We start from the raw sequence: 22,317 nt of genomic DNA on the forward strand, positions 1-22,317 counted from the left end.
TTCAACAAATAAAAAAAAATATAAGTATGAAACTATGGACATTCTGGGATCTTTTCTTTTGGACTTCAGCTTTTAAGCAAAACAACACAAAGAAGAAGAAAACACTTACACTGTTATGATCCAAGAACGTTATAGGGTTATCCTCTGTCCCATCTAAATTGCATTCAATGTTAGCTCTTTCTGGGAACAGAATTCTCCCTGTCATTGTGGCTTCTGAGAAAAAATGCTGTATCAAAAAATGAAAAAAGAAAGAAATATGAGAAAACCAAAGAAATGTGCCTAGGAAAACTGTTAATGTAGAAAAAAAATCAAAAAAATGGGGATAAAAAAAGAAAAATGTACTTTGGTGCGTGGGGGTCTGGTAGTCGTTGTCTTGTAAGTTGTGTTCCTATTCCTAGGAGAATAGCATGTATGCGGCTCGTTCCACTCATTTCGAATGCTTGTGTTTGGTGATGTCTGTATCATTTTAGAAGCAAGAGAAAATCAAAGACCATGAATAAAAAAAATGAGAAACATCTCATAAGAAAACAGAAACTGCTCAGCAGCAAAATGCAGAGAAAAAAAATAACCAGGTCAATTATTCCTCCGTCTGGTGAAGTGCATCTTTGTCCAACACTTTGTTGCTGTTGCGCGCAATGTACAGAAAACTGTTGACACAAAAAGGACACGGGATGAAGGTGTTGTTTGAAACCAACAAGGCAGAAAATTATATTTTTCTAAAAAAAGTGATTAAATAAAGAAATATTGAAAAGGTAAAAAGAAGATGAAACCTCGCAGCTCTTGATCTCTTGCTCTTGATGGTAGTTGCCTGATTCCTTTTCTTTCAATGTCTGGTGAACAATGATTTTCTTTGCATTCTGATTATTGACGCACCAAAGAAAACGAGTTAAAGACATAAAGTGTCTACACTAGTAACATATAACACATGGGGGCATATATTTTGATTTGATGAGGCTCCTTTCCTACGTTTTGCCCACCTCAATTTTTTCGTTATATTCCTTTGTTGTCATGTGCACAGGACGCCATAGCTCAGGCTCAGTTATTTCATTCCCTCAGTCATCCATATCTTCGAGTATACGACAAGTTGGCGTGTCATCATCATAGAAAAAGTACTTTTGCCTTGCTTTATCCAAGTAATCAATTCAGGATTCGTCTTCGTTTCCTATAGGATTATCTATGACATGCTTATTTGCTTCATGGTCATTTGCGTCATCCTCATCTATATTTGAGAAGCAAATGATGATCATCAGCTCCAAAAAAATGAAACAAAATTGAATAGTTGTTGCTGGTTTCTTCAGTTTTGAACAGAAAATTGATGCAAAGGAAAAAGGATCATCAAAAAAGATAAAGGTACCTGCAGCTAATGTGACATTTATGTCGAAATCTATTTTGCTGCAGGACCCTTTCTGTTGCTGGTTGATCACGTTGGTGTCGTCTTTTTGCTGTCAAGAAACAAATAACAAGGAGCATGGGATGTTAAAAAATAACAAAAGTAGTAAAAAGAAAAAGAAAGATGTTAAGTAACAAGTAGCTAGTTAAAACTTCTTACTTGGGAGATATGTTCATTACTGGATGTCTTTTGGCTCATGAAACCGGAAAAACTTGATGCATTTCCTTTCCCAGCTTCTTTGCTCTGAATTTGAGGTAACAAAGCAGTGTTGTCTGGTAGAAGTAAGTACTCAAAACTTGTCGTGCTCGCTGCTCTTGTTTCATTGATCTTCGCTTCTAGCACCTTGTCCTGCACTGTAACCTTGTTTTCTCTTCCTAGTCCATCTTCGATGCTGACTTCTTGGGGTGCTTTCACTGCCTCTGTATCATATTTGCTTGTGTTCACTTGATCTTGAATTTCTTCTTGTGTGTTTATTGTCTCTTTGTTGTTGTGTTCTTGAAATTCTTCATTACCCTTGCCCATTTGATTCTGAAAAATGTGGGAGGTAAGTAGCAAGAGTTTTAAAAACGGACAATAAAAAGGGAAAAAGAACATGGGAATATATCCTAAAAAGAGTACAGTAAAAAGATTCATGAACTTACATATGCATCTTCTAACTTTGAGCTCCCAATAACATCAACCCCTTCATCACTCTTTCCTTGGAATACTTCTTGCTCATGGCTCATTCTTTCAGTTTCAATTGAAGCAGGTGATTGTTCACTGATTTGTTTCACCCTCTTAGTCCTTCGAAGTAGAGTCGTCGTTCCTACAAAAGGGAGCATAATTATAGAAAATAAAAAAGAGAAAAAAATTAAATGAGTAGAAGGCCTGTCCAAATAGAATTAAAAAACAAATAGCAGTGCTTTAAACACATGGTTGTAAAAAACGGGTTTCTATTTTGCAAACAATAGGATATTTACCGTCATCTTCTTCATAATCTCCATCTGAGTTTACTTTTACAGTAGATCCTGACCAGTGTTGGTTGCTCACTGTATTATGGCTCTTCTCGGATGACTCAAGTTTCAAAGTTTTCTCTGAATTGCCATTTCTTGATGTCACTAATTCCAGGGTCTTTAAAAGCAAATTCTTTGCTTTCATGCAAGTGCTTACGTTTTCATCTTTCATGTAAAACTGGAATGATGTGTATATCTCTTCTTTCACCTGATACATGTGAAGAAACAAAAAAGTGAGAAAATGATGAAATGAAAAAAATCATAAATGCATGCAGAAAAAGAAAAAAAGATTAGGGGGGAACCTCCTCGGGAAGAGAATTCCCCGCTGTTCTGTCAATAGCAGCCCTTAAGTTTGAGTTCTTCGTTGTGCTGGCCCAACTAAATGACTCTTGAGCATAGCATGTTTCAGATTCATCTTTTATCTACATGTGTAAAAAAAGACCAAAGTAAAAGAAATTAAAGTTCTCTTAAATTGACCCTGGCCCAACAGAATATCTGCTATTCTGTTCTCTGTCGTTACATTAGAAACAGAGAATACAAACAAAGATAGAAATAAGTATAGATGAGAAAAACTTACTTTACTTGGTCTGTACATGCCATTTTGGTCTATGAGCATATCACTGAAATTTTTGACAAGACTGCCTTTCCATAGACATATCCTTGGCATGATTGATGGTACTTGTATTGCTCCAAAGTCTGTGAAGTCAAGGAAGCGGACCTTGGGAAAAGAAAAAAAAGAATAACAGATGTCAACTTGTTTTGATGAAAAAAAGGAAAAGAAAGGAAAAAGGAAGACACAAAAACTATAAAATAGAAAAAGAAAAGAAAATGTACCGCTAGTTGGTATATGCAGCCTCCTAGTGTCAATGTCAAGCGGTGTTGCTTCGTCTTCTCTTTTTGATACTTCCTAATAGCTTGCAACAGCCACATGTGAGTGAACTTGCACCAATTTAGGTTTCTGATTTTACTGACATCTATTAGTGATCCCATATACTTGGTGCTTGGTTTAGTGTTTGAAGTTGGGCACAACACGGTTGACAGGGCAACAATCAGGAAACAACGAATGAGCTGTTCGTCAGACAACTCTTCTCGTTCAATAATCTTGTTGCCAAAAAACTTTATTGTGGGCACTTCTGTGAGCCCGAAAAATGCAAGGAACTCTGACTTCCCTGCATCGTCGACCATGCTAATGTTGATGTCCCCTGCCGGAATGCCAAAAACATGCAGGACACCCAGTGCATTCAGTGGTATGCGCTTCTTGTTGATGAAAATTGCTTCATCGTCAACAATGACCTTGTCTGCTATCCACTGAGAAAATGGCCTAGGCACAAGACAATCATCTAACTCCAGCATGTAACCAAAACCAGTAGACCTGATTAAGTCCACTTTGTTCTTGCTCTTGCAAATGCTATTCGCGACCTCGGAGAAATATGGTATGCTGCACCTAGTATATGCTTTACATACTGCATCGCCAAAATCATCATGTGAAGTCGCTTCAGTTAGTCTTGGTCTCTGTGTACATCAAAAGGGGGAAATTAAAAAGTTTCACCCAAACAAAAAACAGAGTTATAAATGAATAAAATTGAAGTAGTATGTGACATAGAAATGATTACACACATGATAAATGAATTACGCGTGACAAGGATAACTAAAGTCTACCTTTTTGCTCCCCTTTCGTACAATGGTCCGTCTTTGCTTCCTTTTAAAGCTCTTCACAATCTGATATAGTGATAAAAATAAGTACAAAAAATCATTGTGAGTAAAAACAAAAATATATATATAAGAGGAACTTTGAATGTACAAAAAAAGAAAAGCTGAAGAAATGCAGGGGGTGGAGGAGGGGGGATGACTTCACCAAATTTTTTACTCCAGCATAAAGTAGGTCGTTGGACACATCGGTTTCAGTTAGGTCATCATTCCCATGGTACTGTTCGCTTTCGACATCCACTGTATCTTCGTCAATCTTGAAGGTTTGACTTGCAGTTGTGTCATTCTTCTCTTTATCAACTGTTGGGCCCTCGGGTTGATCGATGCGTCCCTTATTCTCTTCATCATCTCCTTTAACATCCTGATCATGTGTTTTACCAACACAAAAAAATAACAAAAAAAGAAAAAAGGATGATTAGGCTACATATATATATATAATAATAAAAAACACAGCTGCTCTGTCAGTGTGCCATAATGGTAGAAAAACACAGTTGCTCAGTTCATCTACTACTACCGGCTACTAGTAACACTGACGTGAGCGTAACCATCAAATTATTCCCCTTATGTCGACGCATCCCGCAGGCTCCACATGTACTCTTCTATTTTGATCGGTGTCCAAAAAACTAGCTTACATTCAGTTACTGACAAAACCCCAAAAAAAACGCAGGACCTTCTAGTGATTTTGGGCTTGTCTCCCGCGATTCTAACCTCTTCCTCAAAGCTGAATTCAGAAAAAAAGCATGTATCCTTTTGCATAGGAAAAATGATGATTAGGGTACAAAAATACAGAAACAAACAATAACTACTGCTGAAGATTTTGTGCACATCCCCTGTAGTCATGAACATTCAACGGATAAAAACTGGGCGTAAATACTGATGAACAACAAACAAACTTTGTTGAACTACCACAAATTATCTCTCTTATTTTGTCAAGAGGAAGACCGCCCCAACTTGATTATAGTTCCAAAAAGGACTCTTTATATGACTCTGTACATCCCATGGAGTGAGAGAAAAAAGTTACTGAGTTTCCCAAGCTGTTGAACACACATATGCAGCAAAGTGTGTGTCCTGCATGACTTTCGAATGCTCTGTACCCACAGAATCAAAACTGAAAAACCAAAAAATACCCATATCGATTGACTACATAGTAGGCGCATCTACCTATGCCTGATTTGAACAAGAAAAAAAAAATCTAAATCTCCTGTAGACGAAAATGAACATGTGGATTAACAATGGTGATTTTGGTGCCTAACACACAACCGCGCCCCCACGCAGAACACAGGAATAATCCCCTGGGCATCCTGCTATTTTGGCAAATCTCTGTTGCGATTCAAACCTCTCAGTACATGATAGTCACCGTAACCGCAAAATTCGTGAAAGCTAGAGGCAAATCTGAGGTTATAGACGGAGGGATTTGACCTCGGCACACAGCTGTGGGCCGGATTTGGTACGGCGGCGGGGGGCTGGGGAGGAGGGGGTCGGGGGGTAGGAAGGAACCTGCTCCTCTGCGCGTGGCGACCCTGGATCCTTGCCCTCGCCGCCGGGCATCTCGACGCCGGCGATTCCGGCCGCAGCAAACCTTGGATGAGCGGGCTCCCGTGATTGAGCGCTTGGGTTCGGGCGGTTGCAACAACAACAATATCAAATGATTGAGCGCTTGGGTTCGGGCGGTTGCAACAACAACAATATCAAAACCTGACAAAAAAAGAACCGAAATCGGCGCTGACAGCCCTCCGCCCCAACCCCGGTTGCGCTTGGGCGTGCTGGGTCGTGATTGCGCTTGGGTTGGGGTAGTTCCAACTACAATAAAAAAACCTTAAAATAAGTAAAAGAAATGGAACCAATTTCATCGGCGCCGACAGCCCTCCGCCCCGACCCCCGGTTGCGCTTGGGTGTGTTGAGTTGCGATTGTGCTCGGGTTGGGGTGGTTGCAAAAACAAACAAAAAGAACCCCAATCAAAAGAAAAAATGGAACCGATTCATCAGCGCCGACAACCTCCCCGCCCCGACCCCGGTTGCGGTCACGTTATATGTCTTGCAATTGCGTCTTGGGTGTGTTAAGTTGCGATTGCGCTCGGGTTGGTGCGGTTGCAACAACAAACAAAAAGAACCCTAAACAAAAAGAAAAAACGGAACCGATTTATTCATCGGCGCCGACAGCCCTCCGCCTCCGACCCCCGGTTGCGCTTGGGTGTGCTGGGTTGCGATTGCGCTTGGGTTGGGGCAGTTCCAACTACAATAAAAAACCTAAAAATAAGTAAAAGAAATGGAACCAATTTCATCGGCGCCGACAGCCCTCCGCCCCGACCCCCGGTTGCGCTTGGTGTGTTGAGTTGCGATTGCGCTCGGGTTGGTGCGGTTGCAACAACAAACAAAAAGAACCCTAAACAAAAAGAAAAACGTAACCGATTTCATCGGCGCCGACAGCCCTCCGCCGACCCCCTTGCGCTTGGGTGTGTTGAGTTGCGATTGCGCTGTTGGGGCGGTTGCAACTAGAAACAAAAAAGAATCCCAAACAAAAGAAAAAATGGAACCGATTTCATCGGCGCCCACAGCCTTTCGCCCTGATCCCCAATTGCATTCACGTTATACGTCTTGCAATTGCACTTGGGTGTGCTAAGTTGCGATTGCACTCGGGTCGGGGCGGTTGCAACTACAAAGAAAAAAAACCAACAAATAAAAAAAATGGAACCGATCTCATCGACGCCGACAATCCCGCCCCGACCCCTGGTTGCGGTGACGTTATATGTCTTGCAATTGCGCTTGGGTGTGCTGACTTGCAATTGCGCTCGGGTTGGGGCGGTTGCAACTACAAAAAAAACCTCCTAAACAAAAAAAATGGAACCGATCCCATCGATGCCGACAGCCCTCCGCCCGACCCCCGGTTGCGGTCACGTTATATGTCTTGCAATTGCGCTTGGGTGTGCTAAGTTGCGATTGCGCTCGGGTCGGGCGGTTGCAACTTCAAAGAAAAAAAACCACAAAATAAAAAAAAAAGGGAGCCGATCGCGCAACGATGCGCACGAAGCTCTCCACGTTGACAAACACGAATCGCTGCGCGGATTCCGACGGTTGGAAAAGTGAATGAGACCAATCTATTTCTCATTCAAATGAGTTTTAGCAAATCCGAATTAGATATACGTCTTATACTACGGACCGAGGGAGTATAATAATATTTCTATCCGCGTCGATGGACTCTCGGACTCGAACCTACGTGCCGACTAGGTATCCAGGTACACCACCTCATGAGCTAGCTACTTCGTCGATGGACTCTCGGACTCGTACCTACGTGCCGACAAGGCAGTACAGTTGCAATTCCAACTGAATCTAAACTATTCTACCAGAACTAAAATTTCACATCTAAACATTGAGTAAAGGTATAGGGTTCCTTTGCCTCCCGCCGGGGCGCCGCCGCCAGTTCCCTCGTCTCCAGAGGCCTTAGAGCCATGTCGGCGTGCCGGCGGGAAGGCTCCGTTTTCATAAGTGCTTTTGAGTTTAATTAAGTTTTGTGTTCCGTTTAAAAAGACGAGACGGCGGCGGCTACTTGAAGATGGAATAAGATTCTTCCTGCCTAGCCCCCGTCATGGTGGCGTATCTAGCACCGTCGGTGGGCATGTCGAGGTCTGTCTCCGGCGGATCTGCCTTTGATGGATTTGCTCGGATCTAATCGTAGTTCGTCTACGTTTGCGTTTCTTCCGGTTGGATCTTTGCGATCTAAGCTACTCTTCATGGCAGCGGTTACTGTTCTGCTGCGCTGGTCATATGGGGCCTTAGCCCGACGACATTCTAACTGTCTACTACAAGAAGTTTTGCCCGGCTCTAGCGAGGGAGGGGCTATGACGGCGACGCGCCTTCGGGTCACATTAGTGCTTGCACTCGTCGCTAGGTGGTCTACGGATCTGGATGTAATTTTTATTATTTCTGGTGTTCGTTGTACTGGCATGATTGAAGATAAATAGATTGAAAGTTTTCTCGTGTAAAAAACAAAACACTTAGTAAAGGTACTTACCCTTTTAGATGGATCTAGAAGCATGGCACGCAACACTAAGTTCATTTCGAGATCCAAGAAATAAGAAAACACAGAGGAAGGGTTTGGAGGGATGAAATATGATCATTAGCACTAGTAGAAAAAGGGTCAAACGTGAAGCACATTAGTGCCGGTTTGTAAAAAACCGGCACTAATGTGATCAATAGTGCCGGTTCGAATGGCTATGCATTAGTGCCGGTTCGTAATGAACCTTTAGTACCGGTTCGTGCCACGAACCGGTACTAAAGGGGTGGTGGCAGGCTGGCGTCAGGCCAGGGCCCCACGAGCCCCTTTAGTGACGGTTTGTGACACAAACCGGTACTAAAGGTCTAACCTATAGTACCGGTTTGCGTCACCAACCGGCACTACAGAGTCTTAACCTATAGTCCCGGTTGAAGACACAAACCGGCACTATAGGGCAATTTTCAAACTCTACCCCCCTGTGTATCGCCATTTCAGTTTTGAAAAAATCAAAAGAAAATGATAAAAACTTCAAAAAATAAAATCCTTCGAGAGTAGTTATATTACTACATCTACTAGTTAGGAAAATTTGAAAACTTAAATTTGGACATGTTTTGCAAAAAGTGTAGGGAAAATGTAAAACAACTATAACTTTTGCATACGATGTCGGAAAAAAATGTATAATATATCAAAAAAATCAGCACAAAAACTGAAAACTAAAAAACCAAAAAAAATACTCAAATCGATTGACTACATAGTAGGCGCATCTACCTATGCCTGATTTGAACAAGAAAAAAATCTAAATCTCCTGTCGACGAAAATGAACATGTGGATTAACAATGGGGATTTTGGTGCCTAACAAACAACCGCGCCCCCACGCAGAACACAGGAATAATCCCCTGGGCATCCTGCTATTTTGGGCATCCTGCTATTTTGGCAAATCTCTGTTGCGATTCAAACCTCTCAGTACATGATAGTACACCGTAACCACATAATTCGTGAAAGCTAGAGGCGAATCTGAGGTTATAGACGGAGGGATTTGACCTCGGCACACAGCTGCAGGCCGGATTTGGTACGGCGGCGGGGGGCTGGGGAGGAGGGGTCGGGGGGTAGGAAGGAACCTGCTCCTCTGCGCGTGGCGACCCTAGGATCCTTGCCCTTGCCGCCTGGGCATCTCGACGCCGGTGACTCCGGCCGCAGCAAACCTTGGATGAGCGGGCTCCCGTGATGGACCTTCTCTCGTCCCTCCCCTGTCTTCCTCTACTTCTATCTGATTTGAAACAGTAACCACACCCACCAAAAATGAGGACGTCTCTTTGGAAAAGAGACGTTAAAGGAGGGGCCACCTGCCATAGACTTTAGGATAAAGAAAAAGGAAGAACGATATACAAGAACTAGTGGCTTTATTACTATTTTCATCCTTAGAAAATAATTACATATGTGTGTGAAAAAAACTATATAACTATGATATATGAAAAAAATATTGACTACTAACAACCATCTAAAAAACGCTAAAAACAACAGACGACCTATAAAAAATGATTAAACATAGTTTTTGCCGTCACTGACAAAACACTGCCCTTGACCTCCCGGATGTGGTCACATTATACATCTTAGCAGGTGCACTTGGTTGTGTTGAGTTGCAGTTGCGGTCGAATTGTGGTGATTGCAACTACTAAAAAAAGAACTGATTTCATCTGCGCCCATATCCGTCCACGCCCCGATCCCTCGGTCATGGTCGCAATAGATGTTCCGCAGTTACGCTTGGGTGTGTTGAGTTTGCGATTGCACAGAGGATGGGGCGGTGATTCCATCATCACCGACAAACCGTCCCGACCCCCCGAGTTGTGCTTGGGTGTGTTGAGTTGCGATTGCGCTCGGGTTGGGGAGGTTGCAACTACAAAAAACTAACAAAAAAAATACAAAAATGAAACAAAGAACCGAAATTCGGACCGACAGCCCTCCGCCCCAACCCCGGTTGTGCTTGGGTGTGCTGGGTTCGATTGCGCTTGGGTTGTGTTGAGTTGCGGTCACGTTATGTGTCTTGCAAATTGCGCTTGGGGTGTGTTGATGGCGATTGCGCTCGGGTTGGGGCGGTTGCAACTACAAACAAAAAGAACCCTAAACAAAAAACGGAACCGATTTCATCGGCGCTCGATAGCCCTCCGCCCCGACCCCGGCTGCATTTGGTGTGCTGGGTTGCGATTGAGCGCTTGGGTTCGGGCGGTTGCAACAACAACAATATCAAAACTGACAAAAAAAGAACCAAAATCGGCGCTGACAGCCCTCCGCCCCAACCCCGGTTGCGCTTGGGCGTGCTGGGTCGTGATTGCGCTTGGGTTGGGGTAGTTCCAACTACAATAAAAAAACCTTAAAATAAGTAAAAGAAATGGAACCAATTTCATCGGCGCCGACAGCCCTCCGCCCCGACCCCCGGTTGCGCTTGGGTGTGTTGAGTTGCGATTGTGCTCGGGTTGGGGTGGTTGCAAAAACAAACAAAAAGAACCCCAATCAAAAGAAAAAATGGAACCGATTTCATCAGCGCCGACAGCCCTCCCCGCCCCGACCACCGGTTGCGGTCACGTTATATGTCTTGCAATTGCGCTTGGGTGTGTTAAGTTGCGATTGCGCTCGGGTTGGTGCGGTTGCAACAACAAACAAAAAGAACCCTAAACAAAAAGAAAAATGGAACCGATTTCATCGGCGCCGACAGCCCTCCGCCCCGACCCCCGGTTGCGCTTGGGTGTGCTGGGTTGCGATTGCGCTTGGGTTGGGGCAGTTCCAACTACAATAAAAAACCTAAAAATAAGTAAAAGAAATGGAACCAATTTCATCGGCGCCGACAGCCCTCCGCCCCGACCCCCGGTTGCGCTTGGGTGTGTTGAGTTGCGATTGCGCTCGTGTTGGTGCGGTTGCAACAACAAACAAAAAGAACCCTAAAGAAAAAGAAAAACGTAACGATTTCATCGGCGCCGACAGCCCTCCGCCCCGACCCTGCTTGGGTGTGTTGACTTGCGATTGCGCTTGGGTTGGGGCGGTTGCAACTAGAAACAAAAAAGAATCCCAAACAAAAGAAAAAATGGAACCGATTTCATCGGCGCCCACAGCCTTTCGCCCTGATCCCCAATTGCATTCACGTTATACGTCTTGCAATTGCACTTGGGTGTGCTAAGTTGCGATTGCACTCGGGTCGGGGCGGTTGCAACTACAAAGAAAAAAAACCAACAAATAAAAAAAATGGAACCGATCTCATCGACGCCGACAATCCGCCCCGACCCCTGGTTGCGGTGACGTTATATGTCTTGCAATTGCGCTTGGGTGTGCTGACTTGCAATTGCGCTGGGTTGGGGCGGTTGCAACTACAACAAAAAACTCCTAAAAAAAAAATGGAACCGATCCCATCGCCGACAGCCCTCCGTCCCGACCGGTTGCGGTTCACGTTATATGTCTTGCAATTGCGCTTGGGTGTGCTAAGTTGCGATTGCGCTCGGGTCGGGGCGGTTGCAACTTCAAAGAAAAAACCACAATAAATAAAAAAAGGGAGCCGGGTCGCGAGCCGAACGGCGCACACACGTCGCTACGAAGCTCTCCACGTTGACAAACACGAATCGCTGCGCGGCTATCCGACGGTTGGACAAGTGAATGAGACCAATCTATTTCTCTCAGAATGAGTTTTAGCAAATCCGAATTAAATATACGTCTTATACTACGGACCGAGGGAGTATAATAATATTTCTATCCGCGTCGATGGACTCTCGGACTCGAACCTACGTGCCGACTAGGTATCCAGGTACACCACCTCATGAGCTAGCTACTTCGTCGATGGACTCTCGGACTCGTACCTACGTGCCGACAAGGCAGTACAGTTGCAATTCCAACTGAATCTAAACTATTCTACCAGAACTAAAATTTCACATCTAAACATTGAGTAAAGGTATAGGGTTCCTTTGCCTCCCGCCGGGGCGCCGCCGCCAGTTCGCCTCGTCTCGGAGGCCTTAGAGCCATGTCGGCGTGCCGGCGGGAAGGCTCCGTTTTCATAAGTGCTTTTGAGTTTAATTAAGGTTTGTGTTCCGTTTAAAAAGACGAGACGGCGGCGGCTACTTGAAGATGGAATAAGATTCTTCCTGCCTAGCCCCCGTCATGGTGGCGTATCTAGCACCGTCGGTGGGCATGTCGAGGTCTGTCTCCGGCGGATCTGCCTTTGATGGATTTGCTCGGATCTAATCGTAGTTCGTCTACGTTTGCGTTTCTTCCGGTTGGATCTTTGCGATCTAAGCTACTCTTCATGGCAGCGGTTACTGTTCTGCTGCGCTGGTCATATGGGGCCTTAGCCCGACGACATTCTAACTGTCTACTACAAGAAGTTTTGCCCGGCTCTAGCGAGGGAGGGGCTATGACGGCGACGCGCCTTCGGGTCACATTAGTGCTTGCACTCGTCGCTAGGTGGTCTACGGATCTGGATGTAATTTTTATTATTTCTGGTGTTCGTTGTACTGGCATGATTGAAGATAAATAGATTGAAAGTTTTCTCGCATAAAAACACTTAGTAAAGTACATTTACCCTTTTAGATGGATCTAGAAGCATGGCACGCTAAACACTAAGTTCATTTCGACAGACTCCAAGAAATAAGAAAACACAGAGGAAGGTTTGGAGGGAAATGATCATGCACGTAGAAGGTCAAACGTGAAGCACATTAGTGCCGGTTTGTAAAAAACCGGCACTAATGTGATCAATAGTGCCGGTTCGAATGGCTATGCATTAGTGCCGGTTCGTAATGAACCTTTAGTACCGGTTCGTGCCACGAACCGGTACTAAAGGGGTGGTGGCAGGCTGGCGTCAGCCAGGGCCCCACGAGCCCCTTTAGTGACGGTTTGTGACACAAACCGGTACTAAAGGTCTAACCTATAGTACCGGTTTGCGTCCAACCGGCACTACAGAGTCTTAACCTATAGCCCCGGTTGAAGACACAAACCAGGCACTATAGGGCAATTTTCAAACTCTACCCCCCGTGTATCGTCCATTTCAGTTTTGAAAAAATCAAAAGAAAATGATAAAAACTTCAAAAAATAAAATCCTTCGAGAGGTAGTTATATTACTACATCTACTAGTTAGGAAAATTTGAAAACTTAAATTTGGACATGTTTTGCCAAAAAGTGTAGGAAAATGTAAAATGGCTATAACTTTTGCATACGATGTTCGGAAAAAAACGTATAATATATCAAAATTCAGCACAAAAACTGAAAACTAAAAAACGAAAAAATACCCAAATCGATTGACTACATAGTAGGCGCATCTACCTCTGCCTGATTTGAACAAGAAAAAAATCTAAATCTCCTGTTACATAGTAGGCGCATCTACCTATGCCTGATTTGAACAAGAAAAAAAAAATCTAAATCTCCTATAGACGAAAATGAACATGTGGATTAACAATGGGGATTTTGGTGCCTAACACACAACCGCGCCCCCATGCAGAACACAGGAACAATCCCCTGGGCATCCTGCTATTTTGGCAAATCTCTGTTGCGATTCAAACCTCTCAGTACATGATAGTCACCGTAACCACAAAATTCGTGAAAGCTAGAGGCGAATCTGAGGTTATAGACGGAGGGATTTGACCTCGGCACACAGCTGCGGGCCGGATTTGGTACGGCGGCAGGGGGCTGGGGAGGAGGGGGTCGGGGTAGGAAGGAACCTGCTCCTCTGCGCGTGGCGACCCTGGATCCTTGCCCTCGCCGCCGGGCATCTCGACGCCGGCGACTCCGGCCGCAGCAAACCTTGGATGAGCGGGCTCCCGTGATGGACCTTCTCTCGTCCCTCCCCTGTGTTCCTCTTCTTCTATCTGATTTGAAACAGTAACCACACCCACCAAAAATGAGGACGGCTCTTTGGAAAAGAGACGTTAAAGGAGGGGCCACCTGCCATAGACTTTAGGATAAAGAAAAAGGAAGAACGATATACAAGAACTAGTGGCTTTATTACTATTTTCATCCTTAGAAAATGATTACATATGTGTGTGAAAAAAACAGTGGCGTCCTCCTTTCCTTATTTCACCGGAGAAGAAAGGGAAGGGGGAAGAGAGAAAGGAAGGGGGGGGGGTGAACCGCCTTTTTCCTTCTCCCAATTCGGCCTCCTGCCATAGGGGGGGCGCGCCACCCATTGTGGGCTGGTGTGCTCCCCTCTCTTGGCCCATATGGCCCATATATTCTCCCCGGGGTTCCGGTAACCCCTCCGGTACTCCGATAAATACCTGATACACTCCGGAACACTTCCGGTGTCCGAATACTATCATCCTATATATCAATCTTTACCTCTCGACCATTTCAAGACTCCTCGTCATGTTCGTGATCTCACCCGGGACTCCGAACAACATACGGTCACCAAATCACATAACTCATATAATACTATATCGTCATCGAACTTTAAGCGTGCAGACCCTACGGGTTCGAAAACTATGTAGACATGACCGAGACACCTCTCCGGTCAATAACTAATAGCGGAACATGGATGCTCATATTGGCTCCTACATATTCTACGAAGATCTTTATCGGTCGAACCGTCATGACAACATATGTTATTCCCTTTGTCCATCGGTATGTTACTTGCCCGAGATTCGATTGTCGGTATCTTCATACCTAGTTCAATCTCATTACCGGCAAGTCACTTTACTTGTTCCATAATACATCATCCTACAACTAACTCATTAGTCACTTTGCTTGCAAGGCTTCTTATGATGTGTATTACCGAGAGGGCCCAGAGATATCTCTCCGATATTCGGAGTGACAAATCCTAATCTCGATCTATGCCAAATCAACAAACACCTTCGGAGATACTTGTAGAGCATCTTTATAATCACCCAGTTACGTTGTGACGTTTGATAGCACACAAGGCATTCCGCCGGTATCCGGGAGTTGCATAATCTCATAGTCGAAGGAATATGTATTTGACATGAAGAGCAATAGCAATAATACTGAACGATCAATATTCCAAGCTAATGGATGGGTCTTGTCCATCACGAATGATGTGATCTCGTTATCAAATGACAACTCATGTCCATGGTTAGGAATCGTTAACCATCTTTGATAAACGAGCTAGTCAAGTAGAGGCTCACTAGGGACACATTGTTTGTTTATGTATTCACACATGTATTTAGGTTTTCGATCAATACAATTCTAGGATGAACAATAAAAATTTATCACGTATAAGGAAATATAAAATAACAACTTTATTATTGCCTCTAGGGTATATTTCTTCCAGTCTCCCATTTGCACGACAGCCAATAATATAGATTACATTGTAATGATTCTAACACCCATGGAGACTTGGTGCCGATCATGTTTTGCTCGTGGGAGAGACTTAGTTAACGGGTCTGCTACGTTCAGATCCGTATGTATTTTGCAAATCTCTATGTCTCCCTCCTTGACTTGATCACAGATGGAGTTGAAGCGTCTCTTGATGTGTTTGGTTATTTTGTGAAATCTGGATTCCTTCTCTAAGGAAATTGCTCCAGTATTGTCACAAAAGATTTTCATTGGACCCGATGCACTAGGTATTTGTTGGAAATATGCCCTAGAGGCAATAATAAAGTGGTTATTATTATATTTCCTTGTTCATGATAATCATTTATTATCCATGCTACAATTGTATTGATCGGAAACTCAAATACATGTGTGGGTACATAGACAACAACATGTCCCTAGGGAGCCTCTACCGGACTAGCTTGTTGATCAAAGATGGCTATGGTTTCCTAGTCATAGACATGAGTTGTCATTTGATAATGGGATCACATCATTAGGAGAATGATGTGATGGACAAGGCCCAAACTATGAATGTAGCATATGATCATATCAAGTTTATTGCTATCGTTTTTTTGCATGTCAAGTATATGTTCCTATGACCATGAGATCATGCAACTCACTGACATCGAAGGAGTGCCTTGTGTGTACCGAACATCACAAAGTAACTGGGTGACTATAAAGGTGCTCTACAGGTATCTCCGAGGGTGTCTGTTGAGTTGTAATGGATCAAGACTGGGATTTGTCACTCCGTATGATGGAGAGGTATCATGGCCCATTCGGTAATACAACATCACAATAAGCTTGCAAGCAGTGTGACCAATGAGTTAGTCATGGGATCTTGTATTACTGAACGAGTAAAGAGACTTGCCGGTAACGAGATTGAACTAGGTATGGAGATACCGATGATCGAATCTCGGGAAAGTAACATACCGATAGACAAAGGGAACTACATACGGGATTAGCTGAATCCTTGACATCGAGGTTCGACCGATAAGATCTTCGTAGAATATGTGGGAACCAATATGGGCATCCAGGTCCCGCTATTGGTTATTGACCATAGAGTTGTCTCAGTCATATCTGCATAGTTCTCGAACCCGCAGGTCTACACACTTAACGTTTGGTGACGATATAAGTATAGTTGAGTCATTATGGTGGTTCCCGAAGTTTTTTCGGAGTCCCAGATGAGATCTGGATGTGACAAGGATCTCCGGAATGGTCCGGAGGTGAAGGTTGATATATTGGACGAAGGGCATTGGAGTCTGGAATTATTCCGGGGGTACCGGGTGATGACCAATGTCACCGAAAGGGGTTTCGGGGGCCCCTGGTAAGTGTTGGGGGGACCCATGGGACAAGGGGAGGGGGCAAACCAGCCCACTAAGGGTCTGAGCGCCCCCTCACCCCCATCTCACATAACCAGGAGGGTTGGGGGGCGCCCCCCTATGGCTTCCCACCTCCCGGCTTGGGGGGCAAGTCACCCTAGGGGAGATCCCATCTGCCCACCCCCTAGGGGAAACCCTAGGGGCGCCGCCCCTCCTCCCTTCCCCTATATATAGAGAGGTAGAGAGAGGGCAGCTGCACCCCAAGAGCACATCTCCACGCCACAGCGCTGCTTCTCCTCTCCCTCGCATCCCTCTTCCTCTCCGTAGTGCTTAGCGAAGCTCTGCTGAGATATCGCCACCACGCCGTCGTGCTGCCGGAGGACTCGAGCTACTACTGACCATCGCTCGCTGGGTCAAGGAGGTGAAGGCGTCATCAAGCCTTACATGTGTTGAACACGGAGGTGCCGTCCGTTCGGCACTTGGATCGGGAGTTCGCGAGACGAATCGTGATTGGATAGCGAAGACGTTCGACTACATCAACCGCGGTTCTTAACACTTCCGCTTAGCGATCTATAAGGGTATGTAGATCCAATCTCTCCTCTCCTAGATGGTCATCTCCTAGATTGGATATTGGTGAGCGTAGAATTTTTTTGTTTCCCATGCAACATTCCCCAACAGTATTACACCTGGATCGGATATGAACTCCTTCATTTGCTGCTTCCGAAGTAGCTATGTACTCCGCTTCACACGTAGATCCCGCCACGACGCTCTGCTTGGAACTGCACCAACTGACAGCTCCACCATTCAAAATAAATACGTATCCGGTTTGTGACTTAGAGTCATCCGAATCAGTGCCAAAGCTCGCATCAACGTAACCATTTACGACGAGCTCTTTGTCACCTCCATAAATGAGAAACATATCCTTGGTCCTTTCTAGGTACTTTAGGATGTTCTTGACCGATGTCTAGTGATCCACTCCTGGATTACTTTGGTACCTCCCTGCCATACTTATGGCAAGGCACACATCAGGTCTCGTACACAACATAGCATACATGATAGAACCTATGGCTGAGGCATAGGGAATGACTTTCATTTTCTCTCTATCTTCTGCAGTGGTCGGGCATTGAGTCTGACTCAATTTCACACCTTGCAACACAGGAAAGAACCCTTTCTTTGACTGATCCATTTTGAACTTCTTCAAAACTTTGTCAAGGTATGTGCTTTGTGAAAGTCCTATTAAGCATCTTGATATATCTCTATTGATCTTGATGCCCGATATATAAGCTGCTTCACCGAGGTCTTTCATTAAAAAACTTGTGGCACCTCGGCTCAGATAAACCGGAACGCCCTGCTACCTCTTGAGCACTGCGTTGGTTTTCCCTTGAAGAGTAAAGGGTGATGCAGTAAAGTAGCGTAAGTATTTCCCTCAGTTTTTGAGAACTAGGGTATCAATCCAGTAGGAGATCACACTCGAGTCCCACACACCTACACAAACAAATAAGAACCTCGCAACCAACGCGATAAAGGGGTTGTCAATCCCTTCACGGTCACTTACGAGAGTGAGATCTGATAGATATGATAAGATAATATTTTTGGTATTTTTATGATAAAGAGAAATAAAGATGCAAAGTAAAATAAGAAGCAATAGAAATAGCTAAGTGTTGGAAGATTAATATGATGGAAGATAGACCCCGGGGCCATAGGTTTCACTAGTGGCTTCTCTCAAGAGCATAAGTATCACGGTGGGTAAACGAATTACTGTCGAGCAATTGATAGAATTGAGCATAGTTATGAGAATATCTAGGTATGATCATGTATATAGGCATCACGTCTGAGACAAGTAGACCGAAACAATTCTGCATCTACTACTATTACTCCACACATCGACCGCTATCCAGCATGCATCTAGAGTATTAAGTTCATAAGAACAGAGTAATGCTTTAAGTAAGATGACATGATGTAGAGGGATAAACTCATGCAATATGATATAAACCCCATCTTTTTATCCTCGATGGCAACAATACAATACGTGCCTTGCTGCCCTACTGTCACTGGGAAAGGACACCGTAAGATTGAACCCAAAGCTAAGCACTTCTCCCATTGCAAGAAAGATCAACCTAGTAGGCCAAACCGAACAAGATAATTCGAAGAGACTTGCAAATATAACCAATCATACATAAAAGAATTCCGAGGTGATTCAAATATTGTTCATAGATAAACTTGATCATAAACCCACAATTCATCGGATCTCGACAAACACACCGCAAAAGAAGATTACATCGAATAGATCTCCAAGAAGATCGAGGAGAACTTTGTATTGAGATCCAAAGAGAGAGAAGAAGCCACCTATATAATAACTATGGACCCGAAGGTCTGATGTAAACTACTCACACATCATCGGAGAGGCTATGGTGTTGATGTAGAAGCCCTCCGTGATCAATGCCCCCTCCGGCGGAGCGCCGGAAAAGGCCCCAAGATGGGATCTCACGGGTACAGAATGTTGCGGCGGTGGAAATAGGTTTTTGGCTCTGTATTTGATGTTTCCAGGGTATATGGGTATATATAGGAGGAAGAAGTACGTCGGTGGAGCAACGAGGGGCCCACGAGGGTGGAGGGCGCGCCTGGGGGAGGTGGGCGCGCCCCCTGCCTCGTGCCTTCCTCGTTGATTGCTTTACGTAGACTCCAAGTTCTCTGGATCACGTTTGTTCCAAAAATCACGTTCCTGAAGGTTTCATTCCGTTTGGACTCTGTTTGATATCCTTTTCCTTCGAAACACCGAAATAGGCAAAAAAACAGCAATTTGGGCTGGGCCTCCGGTTAATAGGTTAGTCCCAAAAATAATATAAAAGTGTATAATAAAGCCCAATAAACATCTAAAACAGAATATAACATGAGTCCCAAAAATAATATAAAAGTGTATAATAAAGCCCAATAAACATCTAAAATAGAATATAACATAGCATGGAACAATAAAAAATTATAGATACGTTGGAGACGTATCAAGCATCCCTAAGCTTAATTCCTGCTCGTCCTCGAGTAGTTAAATGATAAAAACAGAATTTTGATGTGGAATGCTAGTTGGCATAATTTTCAATGTAACCCTCTTAATTGTGGTATGAATATTCAGATCCGAAAGATTCAAGATAAAAGTTTAATGTTGACATAAAAGTAATAATACTTCAATCATACTAACTAAGCAATTATGTCTTCTCAAAATAACATGGCCAAAGAAATTTCATCCCTACAAAATCATATAGTTTGGTCATGCTCCATTTTCGTCACACAAGAATGCTCTCATCATGCACAACCCCGATGACAAGCCAAGTAATTGTTTCATACTTTAGTAATCTCAAACTTTTTTTCAACTTTCACGCAATACATGAGCATGAGCCATGGATATAGAACTATGGGTGGAATAGAATATAATGATGGGTTTATGTGGAGAAGACAAAAGAAAAGGAGATGCCCATCAATTGATGTTAATGTGAGGAGTAGGGATTGCCATGCAACAGATGCACTAGAGCTATAAATGTATGAAAGCGCAACAAAAGAAACTAAGTGGGTGTGCATCCAATTTGCTTGCTCACGAAGACCTAGGGCATTTGAGGATGCCCATTATTGGAATATACAAGCCAAGTTCTATAACGAAAAATTCCCACTAGTATATGAAAGTGACAAAACAAGAGACTATCTATCATAAAAATCATGGTGCTACTTTGAAGCACAAGTATGAAAAGAATATAGTAGCATTGCCCTTTTTTTTTCTTTTTTGGGCCTTTTTTTCTTTTGGCCTTTCTCTTTTTTGGGACAATGCTCTATGAATGATGATCATCACACTTCTATTCGTTTACAACTCAATGATTACAACTCGATACTAGAACAAGGTATGACTCTATATGAATGCCTCCGGCGGTGTACCGGGATGGGCAATGAATCAAGAGTGACATGTATGAAATAATATGCATGGTGGCTTTGCCACAAATACGATGTCAACAACATGATCATGCAAGGCAATATGACAATGATGAACGTGTCATGATAAACGGAACGGTGGAAAGTTGCATGGCAATATATCTCGGAATGGCTATGGAAATGCCATAATAGGTATGTATGGTGGCTGTTTTGAGGAAGATATAAGGAGGCTTATGTGTGATAGAGCATATCGTATCATGGGGTTTGGATGCACCGGAGAAGTTTGCAGCAACTCTCAAGGTGAGAAAGGGCAATGCACGGTACCTAAGAGGCTAGCAATAATGGAAGGTTAAGAGTGCGTATAATCCATGGACTCAACATTAGTCATAAAGAACTCACATACTTATTGCAAAAATCTACAAGTCATCAAAAACCAAGCACTACGCGCATGCTCCTAGGGGGATAGATTGGTAGGAAAAGACCATCGCTCGTCCCCGACCGCCACTCATAAGGAGGACAATCAAAGAACACCTCATGTTTGAAATTTGTTACACAACGTTTACCATACGTGCATGCTATAGGACTTGCAAACTTCAACACAAGTATTTCTCAAATTCACAACTACTCAACAAGCACAACTTTAATATCACTACCTCCATATCTCAAAACAATTATCAAGCATCAAACTTCTCTTAGTATTCAACACACTCATAGGAAAGTTTTTACTAATCTTGAATACCTAGCATATTAGGACTCATTTCACAATTAAAGCAAATTACCATGCTGTTTTGTAGGACTCTCAAAATAATATAAGTGAAGCATGAGAGAACAATAATTTCTATAAAACAAATCCACCACCGTGCTCTAAAAGATGTATGTGAAGTACTAGAGCAAAAACTATATAGCTCAAAAGATATAAGTGAAGCACATAGAGTATTCTAATAAATTCCAAATCATGTGTTTCTCTCTCAAAAGGTGTGTACAGCAAGGATGATTGTGGTAAACTAAAAAGCAAAGACTCAAATTATACAAGACGCTCCAAGAAAAACACATATCATGTGGTGAATAAAAATATAGCTCCAAGTAAAGTTACCGATGGACCAAGACGAAAGAGGGGATGCCTTCCGGGGCATCCCCAAGCTTTGGCTTTTTGGTGTCCTTGGATTATATTGGGGTGCCATGGGAATCCCCAATATTATGCTCTTGCCACTCCTTGTTCCATAATCCATCAAATCTTTACCCAAAACTTGAAAACTTCACAACACAAAACTTAACAGAAAATCTCGTGAGCTCCGTTAGCGAAAGAAAACAAAACACCACCTCAAGGTACTGTAATGAACTAATTCTTGATTTATATTGGTGTTAAACCTACTGTATTCCAAATTCTCTATGGTTTATACACTCTTTTACTAGCCATAGATTCATGAAAATAAGTAAACAACACACGAATAACAGAATCTGTCAAAAACAGAACAGTCTGTAGTAATCTGTAGCTAAAGCAAACTTCTGGAACCCCAAAAATTCTAAAATAAATTTCGGGACGTGAGGAATTTATCTATTAATAATCTGCAAAAATAATTAACTAAATAGCACTCTCCAAATAAAAATGGAAGCAATTCTCGTGAGCGCTAAAGTTTCTGTTTTTTACAGCAAGATCAAAAGGACTTTCCCCAAGTCTTCCCAACGGTTCTACTTGGCACAAACACTAATTAA

The 22,317-nt window shown here is 43.4% G+C and overlaps 1 protein-coding gene across 4 annotated transcripts; it reads right to left on the reverse strand.

The window, feature by feature from the left end:
* Positions 1–108: 108 nt before the first annotated feature.
* Positions 109–13,911, reverse strand: LOC125523869. 4 transcript variants are annotated; one of them, XM_048688931.1, is made up of 15 exons: positions 5,587–5,722; positions 4,238–4,450; positions 4,042–4,101; positions 3,217–3,894; positions 2,960–3,100; positions 2,685–2,804; positions 2,350–2,590; positions 2,032–2,195; positions 1,550–1,918; positions 1,355–1,442; positions 978–1,219; positions 771–857; positions 570–647; positions 343–456; positions 109–213 (listed from the first exon to the last, which is right to left on the reverse strand). In XM_048688931.1, exons 1-11 carry the CDS (start codon positions 5,635–5,637, stop codon positions 1,143–1,145), a joined length of 2,202 nt encoding a protein of 733 aa, XP_048544888.1. In that variant the 5' UTR covers positions 5,638–5,722; the 3' UTR covers positions 109–213; positions 343–456; positions 570–647; positions 771–857; positions 978–1,142. The 4 variants fall into 4 exon arrangements, with proteins under 4 accessions (XP_048544888.1, XP_048544887.1, XP_048544889.1 ...); XM_048688930.1 differs by having other exon boundaries at positions 109–226; XM_048688932.1 differs by lacking the exon at positions 5,587–5,722 and adding an exon at positions 13,771–13,911 and having other exon boundaries at positions 115–226.
* Between the last annotated feature and the right edge of the window lie 8,406 nt (positions 13,912–22,317).

This window comes from Triticum urartu, chromosome 7 (assembly GCF_003073215.2).
Source record: "Triticum urartu cultivar G1812 chromosome 7, Tu2.1, whole genome shotgun sequence".
NCBI lineage: Eukaryota > Viridiplantae > Streptophyta > Magnoliopsida > Poales > Poaceae > Triticum > Triticum urartu.